We start from the raw sequence: 22,994 nt of genomic DNA, 5'->3' as shown, positions 1-22,994 counted from the left end.
AAAGAAATCCATGCCATCTGCCTTGGGTCTTCCCATATTTATTATCCACTCTGTACCAGGGTAAGGAACAGATGGGCACATTTACAGCTATTAAAAGTAGTGGACTTTTGTTTGCATAGCTCATACCTCTTCACAACAGATTAATCATTGATAAGTACGTTGTTTTCCTTTTCTTTGCTTGTTCTGACATTCAGAAATGTAGAATTAGTGAAACTCTAACAATCTCAGGTGAGTTTTGTTTAACAATTCTTTAAGAAGTATGTCTTGAAATGCTTTTAAATATTTTCTTTTGATATCATTTATACAGTGAGGAGACAAATCAATTGTAATCATCTGGGCTGACTACAAGTGAGCCAATAACCTGCTGCCACACATAGATATTATCATGCTTACAACATTAATAGAGCATATCTGGAATTCTTTTCCACCTGAATAGGAAACAGTTAAATGTTCACACATCTAAAGAGAATATTTGAATTACCAATGAAAGCTTCAGGGATATAAAACATCATCCTATCATTGTGACTGAAATTGGACTTTGGACCACCGGATTCTTCAATTGTTAGTCTTCAATCCTGGACGTCAATTCAAAGGCAATTGTATGAGTTACCGCCAAGTACGGTTCATTTGGTGAAACTACGGTACTAAAAGTGGGTTAAGAACTGATACATTATTAAAACCTGGAAGCACTGAGATGAAACATCATCTCATGGTTGGACAAAACATGTCAGATTGTCATAGAGTTCAAGGTGCCTTGACTTAACAGCTGTGTTCCTTTAAGACATCCACTTATCTTAGAGGTTAATCCCTCCCACAAAAAACAAACAGTTTACTAGAGTGCATAAACATTGGTCCCTGGAGCAACTGAAAAAAGGTTCTGTAATCTGATCAGTCCAGATTTTCCCTGATACAGAGAAATGTGTGCATCGGGATGAGAAGAGCAGCAGATTAAGTGTGACACCCATCATGCTCACGGAGCCTGTGGGAGTTTGGTTATGATCTGGAGTCCTTCAGTTGGGCTGGTCTCGATCCAACATCATTATGTGGTCAGAAAATGAGGACAACTGACTACTTGAATATAGCGGAGTTTGGGAGTGGTTGGTACACATTTCACTGTCAGTAATATTTCTCTCTTGCTAAATGTTCAAAATGAATAGTCTCTGTCAACTGACAGACATTTAGTTCGTGATGTTGTGCAACACAGATTTGCTTCTCATGCAGTCAAGATTGGTTGCAGACATTTAACATTTTGTTTGTTACAAAAAGGAACTGTCAAACACAAATTATTTAAACTATATATATATACAGTATATATATATATATATATATATATATATATATATATATATATATATATATATATATATATATATATATATATATATATATAGTCATCTTCATAGTCATCTTCATCTTCAACTTATTCACACTCCGGAGGTGATGATTTCTTTATTTATTTATAGCAACGTCTGATGACTTTTCTTGGCTTTTTGTGTCCTTAGAAGAGCATCTTCTTTGCTTCTGTCCTTTCCCCCTCCAGGTGTCTTTTTACGGGTCTGTTACGATAGTCTGACGGTCTTCCTCTTTCTCCCGACAGCAAAACCCACTTTCCACAGCTGAGCTTTAGGAAATGGCTGCAGATCTTTAGGGCTGTAATAAACACCAGGAAGATCAATTACACCTGGTAAAGGATCTTCCGTGGCTGTGACCAGAAGAGCCAGTGGCAATGATAGGCTGGTAGAGAGGAGTTGCAGATCAACCGCAGGTGATGGTGAGGAGAGGCAGGACATGGACAGACTATCACTGTTTATGGGGCGAGATCTTTATCCTCAAACACATCTCTACAAAAGGGAGTTGACCAAGATCCAGACTGGATGTTTGCAAATTTGATCCAAAATGCAGCAGCGCGAGCGCTGACAGGAATCAACAAGAGAGACCACGTCTCTATAGTGTCAGTCTCCCTCCATTGGCTCTCCATAATCTTAGAATTCAAAATATTGTGTAAAAAGCCCAAAACGGCCTCGCTCCATGATATTTGCAAGACCTGATAGTACCTTATGTTCCTAATAGATTTTTCTGCTCTCAGAGTGCAGGTTTATTTGTAGTTCCTGGAGTATTCTAATGTAGATTTGGAGGACCTTCTGCTATCAGGCACCATTACTATGGAACCAACTTCCAATTTGGGTTAAGGAGGCTGACGTTAAAACTTTTTTTTTTATTAAAGCCTATAGTTAGTGTTAGTAAACCTCTAGTTAGTGTAAACTCTAGAGTGTTAGGGCCAGTAGTCACAGTTGCAGCGATAGGACAAGACAAGAGCAGCTCGTCTCAAACATAGCTTTGTTGTAGAAATGCTGCTATAGAGCTACGCTGCTGGGGGGCACCAACATGATCCACTGAGCGATGCCCCTCACCCCTTTTGCTCTCCTCTCCTTCTCTTTCCTTTCCTCAGATCAACCCCTCAGTTATAAATTAGAAGTATTGCATAACCACAATTGTTCTCTATTGTTGTTGTAGTTTGTGGTGCTGGTCTGCTCCCTTCTTTTCTCTTCTGTGCATGTTTGCATACACAGAAGGAGCTTTTCATGAGCTGCATGCTGACCTGCAGTCCCAACCTCTGACCATCCCAGTGCTTGCTTCCCCCTGTCTGGATAAATGTATGTTGGATACGTAGTGACATCCTGGAAGCAGATCTAGTGATTCATAAAAGAAATGAACGAGTTTCGCGGCAATAATGTGTTATTTAGACGCTGCATCGTCTGTGTCCCGCTGTGCCCCCATTCGCTACCATTATATGGAGAAGCGGCTCGCACAAAACTCCTAATATCTTCCGAAGGACTCCAAATGACACCAAACTTTTCTGGGTGAGTATACGACCATAAAAAATGCCAGAAATAAGGTCCAGGTTGTAAAAAACGGAACTTTCCCTTTAAGCCAAAATATATGTCCGCTGACCTGGCCAAATGATCAGCCAGCTCGCTCTCCAGTTCTGCTGAAAATATTGGCCCTTCTTTTTTTTCCTGTTAAGCTACATCTAGCACCCTCTTGCCATCAATCCCGTCCTGGTAAATCTTTTTATCTGCTGACGCTACTAAATGGTATATTGAAGTTTGTACTTCTCTTCTGTTGATGTTTCACTGGTGGTTTTACTCCAGACCTCATCTGTCCCCCTGGTATAATCGCACACAGTAGTAAACCATCCAGCAGTGAGGGATATGGTGATGTGGACAGAACAGCGTTATCTTACACTGATCTGTTAAGTCAAATAAAGCAGAGTGATTAAAATACTAGCTTCAGTGAGTTCTAAGCGGTCTAGTATTCTGTGAAGATTTGTGGATTGTGATGTGCAGCGTGCATGTACTGTAGCTGACACATATAAGCTTCACAGCGGTCGCAGCAGAGAAGAGAAGACAAGCCTACGCAGGTGTGCAGTATAAACCGCAAGCCGCTAACAAGGCACACTAAAGTTGTAAAGTTGCAGCTCAGAGAGTTATTTAAGGTACTGGGCGAAAAGCACTGTGGCCCAAGTCAAGTCCAACTATCTCAGTAAGCAATTTTGGATTAAGAAAAGCGATTATTTAATCCAAACTGTTTTGAAAGCTTGACATGGTTGGGATACTCCAGAGATGCTGCTTTTTGTATTTTAAGCAAGATGTTTGGTAAAAACACGAAGGATGATACATCTTAAATTCTGGCCTTACAAACTGGCGAAAAATGTCAGTCGAGAGCATGAAAATACACCTGCCCATAAAGCAAACATGCTTCCATGGTCCAGCTTTAAAACCAGTAATGCTCATTGAAATGTTGCAAAACAGTTAAATACAGCAAGTGAAGCTAGAATCAAAGAGACATGGGCATACATCACCCGTATTGTGGCTAAACTAAATATTCCATTCTCTGGTCATGATGAATGAGTCTCCAACCAGAATCAGGGAATCTTTATGGAATGCATAAAACTCCTGAAACAGTTTGATCTATTCCTGCAGTCATACTCAGTTCCATCCAATAGCACATACAGTATTTATCCCCTTCATCTCAAAAGGAGATAATTGAGTGGGGCGCTGAAGAGTGACAGCTCTATCTATCTAACTACGTATCTATCTATCTATGGTAGTCAAATTACAACATATATATAAATAAACTCATCTTTTTTTTGAATGAGGGACACATCAAAATGTAATTTTAAGATAAGGCTGCGTTTGCACCTATATATATATATATATATATATATATATATATATATATATATATATATATATATATATATATATATATATATATATATATATATATATATATATATATTGTGATCAAAGTGATGGGGGGCTGTGTGTAGAGCTCTATATCTATAGCAACGCCCCTGTAATGAACCAGAAACTTCAATTCTGTGCAGTCTCCCATCCTCCATTATTGACCTTATCTGATCTACCCCCTATTCTACCAAGAAACAGGAGTCCTGTCATTGAAAAACCAACTCATTTCAGGAATATAGTTCCTATTTCATCACTCATCAGGCAGTCCGACTTGTCTGCCATAGCTCCCATCACTGCGTTCTGCTAGCCTGTCTGCAAAAATGCATCTTTTGATTGTTAAAGGGTAGTCAGTTTTATCTTTGGTGAAGAACACTGAATATAATATACTAGACGGAGAGTGAAAACACCAGCCGAGCTGCAATTTGAGACTTCCAAAGATTTTCCACTTAGTCCGGGTTAAGCTGCTTGGCGAGATATTTTTTGACCCCATTACACAAAATCAAAGACGTAGGTTTGTGGATGTCAGCCGATCGTTCAAAATGATCAATGAGGACGTCAGGAAGCTGTAGAAAATCAACAAGAAGCCAGATGAGAGAGGCTGCAGAGTTATTGATCATAAAGCATTTGACAGCGGAAATATGACAGCTCATCCTCTGTCTCACACCCCCTCTCAGACTTGTTCTTCCACTTCCATCTAATCCTTCCACATCAAACTGTATAAATACCAATTTCCTATCATCCTTTCAATGAATTGACCTGAAAAAAAAACAAAACAGAAACAAAAGAATCTAAAATGTGACTTTACAACACCCAGGGTTGATACAGATCCCAGTCATTGGTTCCCAGCAAGTAACACAGCAAGGACGCTTATTTGTGCTTGTTCGTACAAGTGTTAAATTAAGGTTCCTATCCCACCTGTCTGACAACATGTAGAAATAAAGTCATGTATCCTCTGTGTGCCACTGGCAATAGAAGCACGTCTCCGTGAAAGACAGGCTCGCAGATGGGATTTCAAAAAAGCGTTTGAAGTGAAGAGGAGCCACACCTCAGGCCACTGATACCTCTGATAACCTGTCATTCTCTCAGGGAAACCATATCTGCTCTGGGCTCTTGTTTCTCTTCGGGGCTCCATTTTGTCTCCTGGATACTAATGAATTTTGTTTCATTTCCACCCTTGTCCGAATACATTTTGTATTGTGAAGCACTTTGAGTTGCATTTCATATCGGATAAAAAACTAATTAAAAAAAAAAAAAAGTTGTATTGAGTTGTGTTTAAAAGATAACATGGATGGACAAAGTAAAAATGGATGGAGTGACAAAGAGAGCAGGGCGGTGTGGGTGTCAGCGCTGTCACCTCACTAACAATATGGTTCTTGTTCCAAATCCAGAGCAAGCGCCAAGATTTCACCCTCCGAACTGAAGCTCGCTTAAGAGTGCAGTTCCCCAAATGACCACTAGCAGCAGGCTGTTTTCATCTCCTTATGTAGATTTCATATTCATGACGATTATAAGGGGGAGGATGTTTTTATTGAACCACATCAGGGAAAATGATATAATCATACCTGATGTGTAACTTGCTCGACAGCTGGCATACCCGATCACAAGCTGTCATCACTAGTTTCATATTCATAATTTATGTTTTAAAGAGAATACATTTTGTTGTGCTAATTGGAATAAAAGACCACTGTGACTGACAGTGGATTAGCCTGAAAGGGTCCAATGAAGACGCTTAACTAAGTAGCAGGCTGCTTGTGCAAACGGTGCATCAGCTAAATGCAGCAGTACTTCTGATGTCCAGAGGCTTTTTGTTCATGAGGGCGATCAGGGAAACACTACAAAAGGCATTTATTCTCACACTCTGCTACGGTCGGTGTGACTGGTTTGACAGTTGGAGAAGCCTCTGAGAGTTATTGTCCAACCAGCGTTAAAGTCATACCACCAGCTGCCCCGCCCCTTTTGGAGTGGTTTGATCCAGGTTCTAAATAGCTCAAGGCCCATTCTGTGTGGACTTGTTTTGCGATGGACTGTTCTTAAGAGTGTACCACCCCCTCTCCCTCCGGACTGCTATGATGGGCTGTCACTCAATCAAAAAAAAGAACAGTGACCATTTAATCATGGATATGCTAACATTTAAGAAATTTGTCGACAGCACTCACACTACCATTCTTTCTCTGTGCATTCAATAATAACCCATATGTGAAAATCTACCACTAGTCTACCCTAATTGACAAATTGATAATTGATGAATGATAATTACTATATAACGGCATGCATGCTCAATGAACAGTGGCAAAACAATTATTTTGATTCTTTACTTAAGAAGTGCTGTAGCAAAACTCTATAGTAAAAAATAAATCTGAATATACCAATAAAAGTTGCATTATAAAATATATTCAATTCAATTTAATTAAATATACTTTATCAATCCCTGAGGGGAAATTGTTTACATATGAGAATAGCAGTTAATCTGCTTATTATACAGGCCAGATTCTTTCTTACTCTGGTATGTGTTGTATACCCTAATATTGTTATTACTGATGCACTTGAATGCTGCAGCTGCCAGCAAAACTAGTTTGACCTATTTTACATTATGTCCAATGGTTTTATTTGTAAAATTAGAATGGATTATATTTCATATCCTTAACTGACATTAAAATACATTTACAAGGCTCTAAATCAGAGTAGCATGAAATTAAATGTAATACTAAGTCACAAACTAGATTTTTATTTTACTTTGGCAACTGTGCAAATGTAGCTGCTTATTTTCACACAATTCATTCAATATCTATACCAAGAATGCAACACATAATTTTCCTGTACCAATGGGCTCTGGGAGGATGAATGGAGACAACATCATACTGAGACATGAAATCTACAATAGCAAGCTAGGTTGAATCCTGTAGGGTTCCTTATACATCTACATGAAAACCACGTTCAGATTAATTTTTGCCTTCTTGCTGAAAGACACAAAACCTGAACTACACACAAAGATACACACACACATAAGTAAATCATATCTTGGCAGAGAGTGAACAGTAGTAAAACAGGTTTGAGTGTAAACATTCACTTCTCTTAGTTAGTCATTTCAGTTTCAGGTTCAACAGTGATAATGTGGTTTAGTCTTTAACGTCTTTTGCCAGATCTTATAGGATGTCTACATTTCTTCTTTATTTGTTAATGTGTGTGAAAGGCGTCATGGGCCACCTCACGGGTTGAAGCTGTATTTTATTGAGCTTTTATTGTTGGCGAGCAACTGCTTTATGGGACGTCTGACTCCATACACGCTTACACAGACGTGTTCCTTGCATTCAGGATTACATCAGCAGTGTCTGTTGTTTTCCCAGCTACTTTGACAGTCAGTAGCGTGTGACGCTTCCTTACCTGAAGCAGTGTTTGGCCTGGTTTTAGACTCTGGGTCCTTATGTACAACTGGCTACTAGTTAATGTAGGGCTGCTGTATAAGAACATTTTCTCACTGTTATTTCTGGTATTGATCAAAAACGACAACATCCAAAACATGTCACCACAGTCTTAAAATTACCATATAAAGGCAACAACTGCGGCTGCTGCCGCTGCTGTGTGTAGGTTGGAGGCAAGTAAACACATGCTAACATGATCACGCAGAGCAATATTACACCCTCATTACCAGGTGCCCGCTCACAGAATATTTTCATGTTGTGTATACCTTACTGCTGCTTTTAGAAAGCATGTAAACATATTGTGTGATTTTTGTTAATAAATGCACTGTGTTCAAACAAACATTAAGAATGACTCAGAGTTTGTTGAAGTAATTAAAACTGGTTACGTAACAGAAAAAAAAGGTGAGTCAGGCGTAAAAATGGGGGTAGGTTAAACATTTTGCGAAAGAAGGTGTCAGCAGTTACACTGAAATAATGACATGGAGTTTAAGGGTTTCATCATCTCTTAAGTTCTTATTATCCAGCACGATGGAAAAGTACTATGTTAGCGTACAAAGTAAAGAAAGGAACAACCGATTCTGGGATGGATCCACCTTTTGATTCGGGTCTTTTTTTGAGAAAAAAGCAGAGAATATTGAGAAGAAAAAAAAAGAAGACTGGGTGCAAAACGGTCCCGCCTGCAGTTCAACCCTGTCATTCAACGAAAACGGTTGGCAGATTATAAAACAAAAATACGTCACAGAAAGCCCTGAAGTGTTGAGTAACTGAAATCCTATATCAAGCAAGGGCAGGAAAGCATTTCAATTTAAGAGCAAGAACAAATGGACTCAGAATGTTCATAAAAGAAGAGGTGATGCAACGGTGAAAGTGACTCCTGAGTTTTAAAAACATGCAGCTGGCATTAAAGAAGCATGTATGTATGCTGTATATTCACAGACTACCACTGAAGTCATTGCTATTATTATATAGTTCAAATTATCTATACTGCATATCTGGGTCTGCCATTGCTCCCAAAATATTCATCGTCATGTGACTGCAGAGAACAAAGGCCTGCACACTCTATGCTGCATACTTAGAACAAGCAGAATAACTGGAATATATATATGTTATTTAGTTTTTGTTTGAAGAAGCAGAAGCATGCTGCCTTGTTACATAGTGTTGACTGATACACTTAGAATTTGCAACTAACCACATTGCAGTGGTCCTCCTCCTGATTGTAGCACCCGCTGCTCACGAAGACCACACACTGACACTTTGATTACATCTGCTTCATCTGTGGTTAGAAGTAGTTTTTGGCTCAAGCACGTTGTCCCCGCGTGATCGATATGGTGTGCCAGGTCACTCTGTAAATCTCTTGGAACAAAGCTCTATATTTCAGCATAGCTGTCTTGACTGAGATTACCCAGTGGACCTCGATACCACCAACAGCGTCTTGAGTTAAAACACACACACTTTCTTCACCACCGCCATTGCCGCCAAACCTCCCTTCTGTGGTCGTCTGAATGACCGAGCTTTCTCTTCCCGTGCTGCATTGGCAAGATGGTCTTTTTATAATCTTGCATTCAGGACTGTGAGAGTGTGGATGTAAGGGGAAAAGGGGTGAAAGGTGACAGAAAAGGAGGAAAGGAGGAGATGCTGGCAGGCGTTGCAACTTTCTGCAATTCAAGATTCAAGAACACTTTGCATTTAACTTTCCTTTCATCTTTATAGAGTGTACACAGAGAGCAGAGCTGGTATAGGTATATATATATATATTTCACAAACAAATATCCATGCCTCTAGTGCATGTGGATGTCACAGTGGCTGCTTTTGAAAACGTAACAGCTCTTACCACCAAACAGGAATACCAGCCACCTTCTGGGATGAGAACTTTTACCTTCAGGCTGTCTTATACAAAGATGTGCAAATACCTACACGTACACACATTTGCTGGAGCTACGTATGCAAATTGCACCTCAAAGGCAACAAATCAAATGGTGTTTGTAGTCACGGGCCCTTTTAGGAGGAAGAGAGTTCGCTGATTTCCTGTGCCCACAACACTGTGCAGCAGCGGGCTCCTGGCGACAGCTTCGCACCCCTGTCTGCATCAATAACTCCGCGCCATTGTGATGGATACAAAGGCAGTCTTATTCTAAGCCAAGAGTAAAAAGGTGCCACTCTTTATTCCTCCCTCGTCCCCTCGCTTCCTTCTGGCTGGGTTTGAAAGAGAAAGTCAACAGCAGCGTGGAGAAGGAGGAGGAGCGGCGAGAAGGGCAGAGACTGCATGAATGTCTCAAAAATCCAACAGGGTTTGTGAGCACAATGAACGTATTTAACAGGACCAGTGCGAACAAGTTGACACAAATACTATGAATAAGAGACTTCAAAAATAATTCACCTCCTTAAAATAAATATGCAAGTGTAATTGTACTGCCTGGCAGGACGTAAATACAGAAATGTATTGACAAAAACGCACGTGGCCCCAAATATCTTGCACAAATGATTTACTTCCTTTCTTGACACTCATAGCTGGCCAAATAACAGTAATTAGTAGACTATAGACATCAAACATCTACATAAAATATACTGTATATGGCGAGAGCTGCACTATCAATTTTCAGAATTTTTACAACACATACAAAACAGAAAAGATTATCTGCCAAACAGACACAGTGCACCATTTACTTTGAGGTATCTCGTACAAACAAATCTTCAACATGTCAATGGAGTCACAAAGCAGGAGAGTCTCTTTGACTAATGTTCCCTATGTTGCAGTAAACACTGGAGTAGTGACAACTTGCCGTGATGAGTCACTGTTTCACTGACGCTGGATTTAGTACTGGACTTGTGCACTCTGGGTTAGTGAAACTAACACTTAATAAAACAAACTAATCTGCAACATCACAATATCTTGCACAGTACATCTAAACAAAGACATTAACTGAAGCATCATATACACAAAAATACTGCTTTTTTCCCAATGAAGAAAGTGTTATGGGTGGGCAATTATAGTAACAGAGCGGTCAGAAAATTAAAAAAAAAGGAGTCGCTGACCACATTCCTCACTTGGTTGGTAATAGATTTACAGAAAAACGAGCAATCATAGGCAGAGCAGAGGGACTCTGCTAAATAGTGCATTGCGATTTCTGCAATTATTCCATGCAGCCATCTCAGGTTCAGTGCATTCACTTGTTCCTACAAAAGCCTTCCAAGGCTCACGCTCTTAAGACCAAAATCTCACCTAAATAGCTATTGATTAAATATTGGCTCAGGCGAGAGAAGGTGCTATCCATTTTTAGTCCTATTTCGCTGAACAAACTGATGAACAGAACATCTGTAGCTGAAAGACAACTTATTTCCTCTAGCCTGTCTCATTATAATGCTCGTTTTGTCCAAAGTGTAAGCAACACTAGTTTATAAGGAATAAAAAGAAAAATTATGACTCTAATATTTAGAGTATAATACAATACTTGACAATACTTGACAATACAGCTTATCAACATCAACAGACTGCAAGCAAGCGGAAGTTGTCACAGGGTTAAACTGAATATTGTTCCTATGGTTCTACAAACCATCATCTGATAGAGTTTACGGACTCTTCAGTCATCACAGTGCATTTATTGATTCAGAGTCCATCCACATTTAAAGATAATAAAAACTCCACAGAGGTGACGGGTCACAGCCTCCTGTCTCCATTCTCCACATACTCCGCCAGGCTGTTCAGAGCTGTTTCCTCGCTCTTGGATTGAAGGACCCCATCCCCCTTCCTCGAGGGCTTCTTAGTGGCTCGTGTCAGCTTCCTCCTGAAGGTATCTCCAGCCAGGAAGTACAGAATGGGATCCACACAGCTGTTGAGGCTGGCCAGCCCGCGTGTCACCTGGTAGGTGGCGTAGACGCGGTTATTAAACTCGCACATGTCAGGGCTCTGGAAGTACAGCCTCGCCCGCATGTTGAGGTTCTTCATCACGTGGAAAGGCAGGTAGGAGACGGCGAACACGGCAAGTACTATGATAACCAGGTGGATGGATTTCTGCCGCAGGGGAGCGTTGTTCATATCATTACAGATTAATGCCTTGACGATCATGCCATAGCAACAGAATATGATGATAAAGGGGATGCAGAACCCAAATACAGTCAAAGTCATGCTGTAAATGAAATAACCGGGTAACTCATCCTCAGTGGTGGTGTCATAACAAGTTATTGAGTCACGCTTCAAACCCGTCCTGGAATAATACAGAATTGGAGACATGCCTACGATTACCACCAACCACACCAACGCACTGGTAATAACCGTGTTCTTTTTCTTCAATCGACCCAGTGACTTGAGCGGGTGCACCACCCCTGTGTACCTGTGAACGCTGATGCAGGTCAGAAACAGAATACTTCCATAGAGATTCACGTGGAATATAAAGCGCTGCAGTCGACACAGGACGTCTCCAAAAATCCAGTCTGTCTTGTTGAAGTAGTAGAAGATGAGAAAAGGCAGCGAGAGGACATAGCAGAAGTCAGCCAGAGCCAGGTTGAACATGTAGACAGAGATGCTGCTCCACGGCCTCATGTGAAACACGAACATCCAAATGGCCAGGCTGTTGCCCACCAGCCCGGTGATGAACACCATGATGTACACGGTGGGCAGGTAATAGAACTGGAACCCCGTCCTGGTGAGGTTGCATCCTTTCGTTTGGTTGGGGAGATATGATTCATTCAGCAGAGAGGTCAGGTTCAAATCCGTGGTCATGGTGTCAGGGGCAGAAGCTGGTCCTGTTACTACATGAGAAAGGGGAAAAATCAAATCAAATAAATCCTGTCTAACCCCGTATTAAGTGTTGGGACAGCATGTAACACGAAACAACCAGTTAGTGGGAATGTTTTCACCCTTAATTCCACAGAATCGGCACAGACGTGGCATATAACATGTGTAAGACAGTCTGACATACAGTACACTTCCGTGCGCATTTGTATCATAACACTTACCGCTCATGTAAACTTGCATTCCACATTCCTACAACGTTCCCAGTTGTAAAGACCTCAGTCAATGCGCGGACGGTGGGGGGGTTCACGCTGCCAGGTGTCTCCACAGTGCTGGAAATTATTCACAAGTTAACAAATCCCAGAGTTTGTGCAGAAGGGACAATTAAAAAGAAAAAGAGAAAAGTCAGCGGTCGGCGACGTTTTTTTCCCGAACACAGCGCCACAGAGACAGCTGCAGGCTCTGGCACGGACGGGGAGATATGCAGGCGGCTCCGCTCTGTGGAGAGGGAGGCGCGCACGGAGCCGCGCGTCTGGTCCGCCCTCTTCCAGCCGGACACTTACAGCTCTGACCCGGCTGCACGCGCCTTTTAGGTTTCAAAAAGTGGGACCACGCACCCTTCTTTTTAACAATCGATCAGAAAGTCGCTTAGCGTGGGGGAAACGTCATTAAAGCCTGAATTATGGTTCCGCGTTAAATCGACGCAGAGCGTACGATGCGCGTCAGCGCGTATCCTACGCCGTAGGTTCCCTGCGTTGGTGAAACGCGGAACCATAAATCAGCCTAAGAGTCTAAAAAGGTGAATCAAATCGCTAATGTATGGAGGTAGATTTGTGTCTTAATTATTCAATAAAAAAAAAATATTGGTTCAATCAAAAAATATATTTTCAATTTAGAAAAAAATCACTTCAATAAAAAAAAAATGAATTCAATCAAAGAAAAAAGTGTTTGAATGCAAAAAATTATTTGAGACTCAAAAAAAATGCATTTGAACACTGGTTTTCTTTGATTGGAAATGTTTTCTTTGATAGAAGTGAAGTTTTTTTGTTTGAAGCAACTTTTTTGATTGAAGTAGTGTTTTTTGTGTTTGGGCCATATTATGGGTAGGACATTTGTGGCTATCATATAATCAAAAAAGAAGTTGCTTCAAAAAGAAAAAAATATTTTAAATGAAAAAAATCACTTTTCAATCAAAGAAAAACAGTGTTTGAATGCAAAAAAATATTTGACACCCAAAAAATTGCATTTGAACCATTTTTTTTGGATTGAAAATATTTTTTTCGATTTTAATTTTTTTTAATTCTTGATTGAAGTGAAAAAAGCCCAGAGTCAAACATGTCTGACTCTGGGCTGACCAATGGGGAAGCATCCGCCAAATGCGGGATGTTTGTGTCAAAATTAGGGCTGGGGATCGATTCAAATGTCAAGAATCGATTCGATTCCGATTCTTAAGATTCAGAATCGATTATCAATTCGATTCGATTCGATCCGATTCGATTCCGATATTGATTTGGGTTAGTGTTATTAAAACTGTTTTTTGAGCTGTTGCATGAATTATATGACTGTAGTTATGCAAAATATTACTACTAGTATTATATTGAGATTAAACAGCAAGTATTGGCAGCTTATGATGCTGTAAGGACCAATCAGCTCCCAGAATGCTGATAGAACTGCTTTCAGAAACATCATGTGGGTCAGAATTACCAAACAGATCCAGGGCAGCAAACAGAGACGGATGAAATCGGTTTTATTTTTTCCCACATTCCGTTTTTATTTGTACCATTTTCGGTCTATTTTGGTTTTTAATTTTTGAGCATTTGGTTTTTTAGCATTTTTTGCAAATGTAAACCCAAGACAGTATATAAAGTAATGAAATATAGACAATTTATGCAATTTATGCCCCCCCCCCAAAAAAAAAAAATTGATCTTTAGACATATGAATCGATTTTTAGGAATTAATATGAGAATCGATTTAGAATTGGGAAATCGATTTGTTTCAACACAGGCCTATTCAAAATGATTCAATAAAAAAAAATCACTTCAAATCGAAAAAAATATTTTAAATCCAAAAAAAAGGGTTCAAATGCCATTTTTCGGGTCTCGAATATTTTTTTTGCATTCAAACACTTTTTTTCTTTGATTGAAATTTTTTTTTATATTGAAGTGATTTTTTTTATTGAAAATATTTTTTTTGATTAAATGATAAAGACACAAATATCCTACCCATAATATGGCCCAAACACAAAAAAACCCTACTTCAATCAAAAAGGTTGCTTCAAACAAAAAAAACTTCACTTCTATCAAAGAAAACATTTCCAATCAAAGAAAAATTGTTTTCAAATGCATTTTTTTGAGTCTCAAATATTTTTTTGCATTCAACGACTTTTTTTCTTTGATTGAAACATTTTTTTTGAATGAAGTGAGATAATTTTTTTAATTGAAAATATATTTTTTGATTGTAGCAATCTTTTTATTGATTGAATAATTAAGACAAAAAATGTACCTCCATACTAATGAAGCAGATTAAAAGAAAAATATCTTTACATCTAGGGGCAAATGTGACATCACAGACCACAATACCCAGGGAGAATGTCGTGCAAAACACTCTGGGAACCTCGCTGGAAGGCAGTGTTAAAAAGGAAACCCTATATCATATCAAGCGTGGGTGTGGGCGCAGCTCTTAAGTAGATCATTGTTATGTGTTTGTCAATACAATCCACATTTTGCATGTACCATTTTCCCATAACTGCTTTCAGTTTTGGAGAGGCAGGTTACACTGTTTCATACTTACAGTCCCCCCCTCTCCAAAAAAAAAAGATGATACAGACGATTTAAGACGTCTGTGGACCACCAAGGACAAAACAGACACTGGCAGAGAGAATGGCAGAGAATAGTGAGGCGATCAGGATGTGGAGCTGGCGGAGCCAAAGGTTATTGTGCGGCCATGGCCAAACATCTTAAAATAGAAGAAAGAGGAGCGAGCCAAGACTGAAGTAATACTCTAATGGATGGCACCAAAGAGCCAGATAATACATATCCACGTGCACATTATGATTAGCCAGTGCATATTTGATGACACCACTTTTGTGTGTACATGTACAGTACATGTGTGTGTGTGTGTGTGTGAAATGTTCTTGTGGTGTTAAAGCAGTGAAACATCTAAAACATGCAGGACACCGGCCCTTCTGGGATTCAGTTTGACACATGTGATTTAGTCCAAGTCTGCTTCTAAAATTAAAACTGCCACACAACGAACAGGAACGGGATTGGACCTCATGGAAATGTTGATGGTGGTGGTGACGGATAACTTCAGGTGAGGTTCATATTTCAGTTAAGACCTGGCGATGGGGGACCAGGTGGGTTGTGTGAAGAAGCTCTGAGGTCGACCATGTTTTACGCATATGAAATGATGATATAACACAGAAGCATTAAGACAGTTTAGCTGAAAATCAAGAATATACTGTAATCTCGAATAAGAAATAAATTCAATGATTCCTCTGAACTTGTTCGCTTCCAGGCTGTATATTAACCAGTAAGTGATTATGGGACCACCCCCCCCCCCCCCCCCCCGTCATTTGGGGGTGCATTTATCACTCCAGCAATTAAAGACATAATAAATGTCCATTGCTCTGACAGATGATCCCCATTTTTAGGCAGCACCTCAATTTTTCCCTCAATTTAAGAGATATACTCTTCCCTCTGTGCTTGTCATCACTTCTAGCCGGTTCAGGCACCGGCAATAGAAAAAGCAGCAGACCCATTCGCTAAGCAAGCCGGTTGGCAATTATTATGCAAATGGGAAAAGCCCGGGGAAGAAAAGAAAGACGTTGTTCCAGGCAGTACATAAGCAGTGTAGTCTTTAAGAGAGATTGACTGCCAACATTGGGGACTGCAGATTATTTATTTGCACAGAAACATTCAGCACGCTGAAGATAAGGGAAGACTCAACTCTTTAAGGGGGAGGCACTATTTTACAAGGAAATGTAGGGTTCTTTGCAGACCTTGGTGACATTCCATAATCCACTTTCTAATATAAAATCAATTGAAGTTATATAGGTAACATACATAGTTTAATATTAAAGAAATATACAACCATTTAATAGTTAAAGAGGCTGCCTTGCTACCTTGCTGCACAGTAAAAATCACTTCTATAATTTTTATCCTGCACTGATATGAGAGCATTTTATGCAATATTCATAAAATCTGAAATTGATCAAAACTAGTTAATATATGAGTCATGTAATTAGCCCATCCATCCATCCATCCATCCATCCATCCATCCATCCATCCATCCATCCATCCATCCATCCATCCATCCATCCATCCATCCATCCATCCATCCATCCATCCATCCATCCATCCATCCATCCATCATACTTTCCTCTGTAGATGGAACTTGCATTGCATACTTCTTGCAGGTTAGTAGGAATGCAACGATCTATCAACATAAATGATTATGTCAAAAATTAGAATTTGTTCATTTAGATTAAATAAAATAAACAAAATCAACAGATCATATTTATTTTTATTTTTTTTATTAACCTTTATTTATACAGGTAAAATCTCATTGAGACCCTGGGTCTCACTTACAAGAGAGACCTGTTATAGGTAGGCAGCAGCAAACACAAAGTTACAGACTAATTGAACATACAAGAGACAAAAAGAAAACAGGAACATAAGATAATTAATAATATTAAAATTAAGGAAAAAAGGAACTACTTAAATACAGTACATGTGCAGACCGCCACTGATTGTCTCAGATGGCGTGCTACATTTAACTGGAAGACCAGGATTTGGGTGAATACCAGTCAGCAGAAGAAAACATTTCTGCTTAATGCTCAATACAGTCGATTTGGAGGGTGGGCGCTTGCTATCAGGCACCATTACTATGCAACCAACTTCCAATCTGGGTTAAGGAAGCTGACACCACCTCCACCTTTAAAACCAATCTTAAAACCTTTTTGTTTAATAAAGCCTATAGTTAGTGTTAGTAAACCTCTAGTTAGTGTAAACTCTAGTGTAAACTCTAGTGTGTTAGAGTCAGTAGTCATAGCTGCAGCTATAGAACAAGACTATAATAGTTAGTCTCAAATATAGCTTTGTGGTAGATAAGCTGCTATAGGCCTATGCTGCAGGGAGGCACCGACATGATCCACTGGGCGGTGCCTCTCACCCTTCTTCTCTTCTCCTCTTTCCTTAATCTCTTCTCCTCTTCCATTTTTTTTATTTATTATAAGTATCTCATAGCCATAATTTTTGTCCATCGTACTTGTAGTTTCTTGTGCTGGCCCCCTTTTTTTTTCTCTTTTGTGTATGTTTGTTTGCAGGCTGGAGCTTCGGGAGCTGCGTGCTGACCTACAGTCCGCAATGGACCCTTTTATCCATTGTTACTCTCAGAATAATCAGTTCTTGGGGGTCTCTGAGGATAATGTAGCTCGGAGAATATACAGTTAATATAAACCTTCGGCTTTGTTGTCAGTATATTTGTCACTGTTTTGATTTTCCTTAAAGTGGCACAAAACCGCTTTCTCTCACATTAAAATATCAGTTTCAGTTTCATTTGAAGGAATATTTGTTTACTTTAAGGAGGGTGTGGCCTGAGGTCACCCTACCCTACTATCAGCAAAACCCACATAAAGTAACTTTAAACTTCCATCCCAGACAACATAGCTTTAAGGCATTAAAAGCAGATACTTTTTCTGTACCGAGGCTGGCGAGGTTCTAAGCGTGCTGAGTCGGCTCTGGATCTGACATCATCACCCTCCACGCCACCGATTGGTCGGGGGGCGGGGCCCATCAGACGTTTGAATCAGGAAGCGGGAGTCAGCGCGAGAACGACTAGCGGCTCGCAGCGATTTTATTATTTCAATTATTAAAATTTCAACTTTATTCACGAAATTTAGATTTTTTGGATTTTGAATTTTTTTCAACAAACACAGCACTGACACAGCTAATAGATGACTGTCTAATGAATGTTGATTCTAAGAGAATTGTGGGGTCTGTATTGCTAGATTTTTCTGCCGCATTTGACATTATTGATTATAATCTTCTGCTTGAAAAACTCTTGTGTTATGGTTTTACCTTTCCTGCATTGAAGTGGATAAAAAGCTACTTATCCGGTAGATCACAGAGAGTATACTACAATGGGAGTCTCTCAGATACCAAATATATTTACACTGGAATCCCACAAGGAAGCTGCCTGGGGCCTTTGCTTTTCACCATATTCACAAATGATATGCCATTGGTCTTAGACAGGGCCAATATAGCCATGTATTCTGATGATACTACTCTGTATATGTCTGCTACTAATGTTGAAGATCTGTCTGTAGCTCTCAACAAGGAACTACAATATATATCAGAGTGGGTGGTGAATAATAGGATGGTCCTGAACATCTCAAAGACCAAATCTATTGTATTTGGATCACAGCATATGCTCAAGTCAAAGCCCAAACTGTGTCTGCATCTGAGAGATGTGGAAATTGAGCAGGTAGATGAAACAAAATTACTTGGGGTCACACTAGACAGTCAATTAACATGGTCCACTCATATTGAAAACATAACTAAGAAAATGGGAGGGGGATTATCGATGATTAGGAGATGTGCTGAATTTTTAACTTCAGCATCAGCTGTCCAGGTCATACAGGCACTAGTGATATCCCACCTTGACTACTGTCCAGCTGTGTGGTCCAGTGCAGCTAAAAAGGACTTGCGTAAATTGCAAATAGTCCAGAATAAAGCAGCTCGCCTTGCTCTTAAATCCACTACTAGATCTAACACACTGTTAAATCACCGGAAGCTGTCATGGCTGTTTGTGGAGCAGGGATTAGTTTATAGTTTGGCTGGATTTTTTAGGAACATTTGTTCAAATAAAAAGCCAGAATGCTTATACAGAAATATTAATTACACTAGTGATAGACACAGACATAACACTAGACATGTTGCAATGGGTCGATTCACAATGCCTAAGCCGAGAACTGAGGCAATGAGGAACACAGTCATGTACAGGGCAATGACTTTCTGGAACTCTTTGCCAGCATGTATTACAGAATCTAACCATAAAAGGCAGTTTAAGAAGCGACTGAAGGACTTTCTTATACACAATGAAAATATTGTAATTTAACTTTTAACTTTTTTATGCTGTAATGAATTGTTCTCTCTTGTAATATTTGTATTTTTATTTTTTAATTCAATGTTTTTGTATGTATTTTGTATGATATTTTGAGGACCCCAGGAAGAATAGCTGTTGCCAAGTGTAACAGCTAATGGGGATCCTAAATAAACTAAACTAAATTATACAGCGCAACCGTCTGTTTGGTGATTCAACTCTGAGGTGCAGATGAGACGAGAGAATTAAAAAGGGATGTAGACGGGCGATAAGGAACGATCAGATCCACAGGCGCTCTGTTTTCTTCTCAGCCGCTCGCAGCTCCAGCTGATTTTCTCATCTGCCCTGACACAAACAAAGGGGTTGCGCAATCGACACAGCAGCTACACCCCAACCCGCCCACTTCTCACCTGGCTGTGGAAAAACAAACGAGGCCAAAGCGGGTGGAGCCGGGATGATGCGTGACGAGCTGTCCCGAGGCGAGTCGGGCTGAGTAGGTACTAGTGGAAAAGCACCAGTAGAGAGTCGTGGGTGGTGTCATCGGACTCGGTATTGAGTACTTGACCTTCATTGGCCTGAATTAGCCCCGTCCCTTCTTCTGATTGGTCGATATTTGATAGTTCCTATTTTTTGCCATAACTTTTGAATGTTCGTGGGAGAGTCGTGGGTGGTGTCATCAGACTCGGTTTTGAGTTCTTGATTTTTATGAGTGAAAATTGCACTCGCGAGGGCCCGTTCATCGCTACTTACAGCTTTCATTTTTAATTGTCACTTACTGTCAGTTAAACTACTCACGGTACACTAAAACTATTTGGACTAATACATATTCAGTTACATCACATTTGGTTCCATGGATATAAAAAAAAAAATGGAGTCGATGAACATAGATGACTTGCAGTTCCCACTGTAGTCCAAGGACACTATAAAAAGTATCACAAGTAAACCAGAAACTGAACCTCCAACATGATGAGTGGCAGACAACCACTCCGTCTCTCAAATCACATGTATGCCGCTGTTATGTTGGATTTTCGTATTCATGATGTTTCATGATCCAAAGTAAATTTTCACAACTCATCTCATTAAGAGAAATGCAAAGAAAATAGCGAGAATATAAAAATAGGAACTGTGACAGTGCAGCTAGAGGCTGAACATTTCTAGATGGACCTGGTGTGACTTTCATTTACTTTGGTCACGCCAACAGAGACCCTGGTGAGTCAGGAGTTGCCATCAAAACCCTCCCCCGTCAGAGGGAGCAGCGCCGGCCCAGCACACGCTTCCAGGTGTGGAGTCAGATAAGGGACAAAGTTGAAATTACCTTCTGCAGTTTCCAAAGCCCTTCTCCAAGTAGCCTACAGATCAATGTTTTCCAATACTAGACATCCTAACTGCTGCTCCACTTGGTCTGACATGTGGAAAAACAACAAGAGTGCAGCGCGAAGATCGAAATCATATGCAGTCCTTTTAAGAACAGGTCATAACTTGATCGATACAGCTGAGACAGAGGACTCATTCCTCACATTCCTAACGCATGGATTCTGTTGTTTCTCAGCTGCCCCACTAGATTTCCACTGCCAAGAGTCTGTACACTAACTGTCAGTAATTGGTTAAAGGTATCTCATCTGCATTTCTTAACATAACACTTCACCAGGCCTTAGGGCAAGCCATTCACCAGGTCAAGAGTCAAGATGGTCATCGTTTCTTGTTGGTGTCAGTTTCATTAAAGGTATAGTCTGTAATCGTATTCAAAAACATTTATTGTTATACTGGGTGAAATGGTCCATCCATCCTGAGAGTAGCCAGTGAATAATGTGTTCAGAAAAAGGAAAGAAAAAAATCCGACCTCTCTGACAGCTTTAATCCTGTAAAAAATCTGACCAATCTGTTTTTTGTGCACCGAGTGGTACGGATTGGTCAGAGGACCAGAGGATTGGCAGGGGGGAAAGAACCAATCAGATGCCTTCATTTTAAGTGCTGCCCACACCACACGTAGGGTACGGCGTAGCCCACCGCGTAGGGTACGCGGCGACGCGCACTATACTGCGTTGGTGTAACGCGGAACCATAAATCAGCCTTCAGTATGTGCTCTGTGTGCTGTTCTGGACACTTCTCTGTTGTGCTCATTTTGCTGGGACGTCGGGTCCCTCCGCCGAGACACAACTTTTGTGGTATGCGTTCATTGTTGTGTTTAAAAAGTGATGCACACCCAATCAGAAACGGTACAGATATTCTGTGATATTTTTCATATTTATAAAAAAATAAAATTATTAAAAAAATAAAGGATCCCCATAACTTTGATTGGGTGGGCAGGACGCTCGTTTGGGTGGGCACAGCCCACCCCTGCACCCCCCTAAAACCGGCCGCGCTTACAGGTGAATGAGACATGGGGTAGTTTTGTTGAAAATGTGCTGTCCAAAATGTCCTGGAAAACTCGACTCCTGCAAATGCGCGTTCCCCAAAGTTTGTGGGGGCGTGGCTTTGGATGGAGCGCTGACGGGAGGGGGAGGAGGGGGCGGGGCTTAAAGGAGGTGCCACTTTCAAATCTTGCTAGCTCTCCAACATCACAGACTGCATCTGACGTCATCACCCTCAACCACCAATTGGTCAGGGGGCGGGGCCGTCAGACGTCAGGAGGTGGAAATCAGTGAAAGAGCGACTCGCGGCTTCTTGTTCATTTTATTCAAACAATTTGGCAGCGCAAAAGTCTGTTTCATGATCCAACTCTGAGGTGCAGGTGTTCATAAACCTGGTGGCTGAGGAGAGAATTAAAAAGGGATCTAGACGGGCAATAAGGAACGACAAGATCTACCAGGAGCTCGGTCACTTCTCAGCTGCTCGCGGCTCCTAGCTGACTTTTCAGCATCACCGAGACAAACAAACAAAAGAAAAAAGCGTCGCCGCTTGAAGCTTCTCTCACTCTCATTTTTTAACTTGATATGGAATACAAGCCACAGACCCAGCAGCACATATATCATCTCCTCCAGGTGGTACATCTTTAGTGTTGTGTTCTTCGTTTAGATCACACAAACAAATACGTCACAGCAGCTTCACTCCAACCCGCCCACTTCTCATCTGGGTATTGAAAAGAAACGAGGGCAAGGCGAGTCGAGACGAGGCGTGGCAAGTCGAGTCGCGCTGAGTAGGTACTAGTATAAAAGCGCCATTAAACAACAAGCTACATTAGCATACTAACTTGAGGAAGTGTTTGCAGTGGAAAAAATCTAATTTGGCAAATTAGTTGAGTTGTGAGAAAAACATTTTTATTTCAAGTCGTTTATATCTCCTGAAGTCCAGCGCCTACAACCAAGATTTACTCTTTTATTCTCATTTTATCTTTGTAGATAGATAGACTCATCACGTGTGCGTAAGACCAATTAACACATGATTCTGATGAGCATCTCAGCTTTCCAACAGATCAGGCAAGAAAATAGTGAATTCTTTTGACTCTCCTTTTATGTCACACTTCTTCACTTCTCCACTTTGCCTTTAAGTCA

General features: G+C 40.4%; 2 protein-coding genes across 2 annotated transcripts in view; both read right to left on the bottom strand.

The window, feature by feature from the left end:
- The window catches only part of LOC133441826 (neprilysin-like), a 466,475-nt gene that overhangs the window by 231,238 nt on the left and 212,243 nt on the right, over window positions 1-22,994 (bottom strand). The gene's annotated exons all lie outside the window — the stretch shown is intronic.
- On the bottom strand, window positions 9,371-12,924 carry p2ry1 (purinergic receptor P2Y1). The gene is made up of 2 exons (XM_061719488.1): window positions 12,623-12,924; window positions 9,371-12,415 (listed from the first exon to the last, which is right to left on the bottom strand). The coding sequence occupies exons 1-2, from the start codon at window positions 12,639-12,641 to the stop codon at window positions 11,325-11,327; spliced, it is 1,110 nt and encodes a 369-aa protein (XP_061575472.1). The 5' UTR covers window positions 12,642-12,924; the 3' UTR covers window positions 9,371-11,324.

This window comes from Cololabis saira, chromosome 4, assembly GCF_033807715.1.
Source record: "Cololabis saira isolate AMF1-May2022 chromosome 4, fColSai1.1, whole genome shotgun sequence".
NCBI lineage: Eukaryota > Metazoa > Chordata > Actinopteri > Beloniformes > Belonidae > Cololabis > Cololabis saira.
Note: the sequence above shows the minus strand (reverse complement) of the source record. Positions and strands in the feature narration are given on the sequence as shown.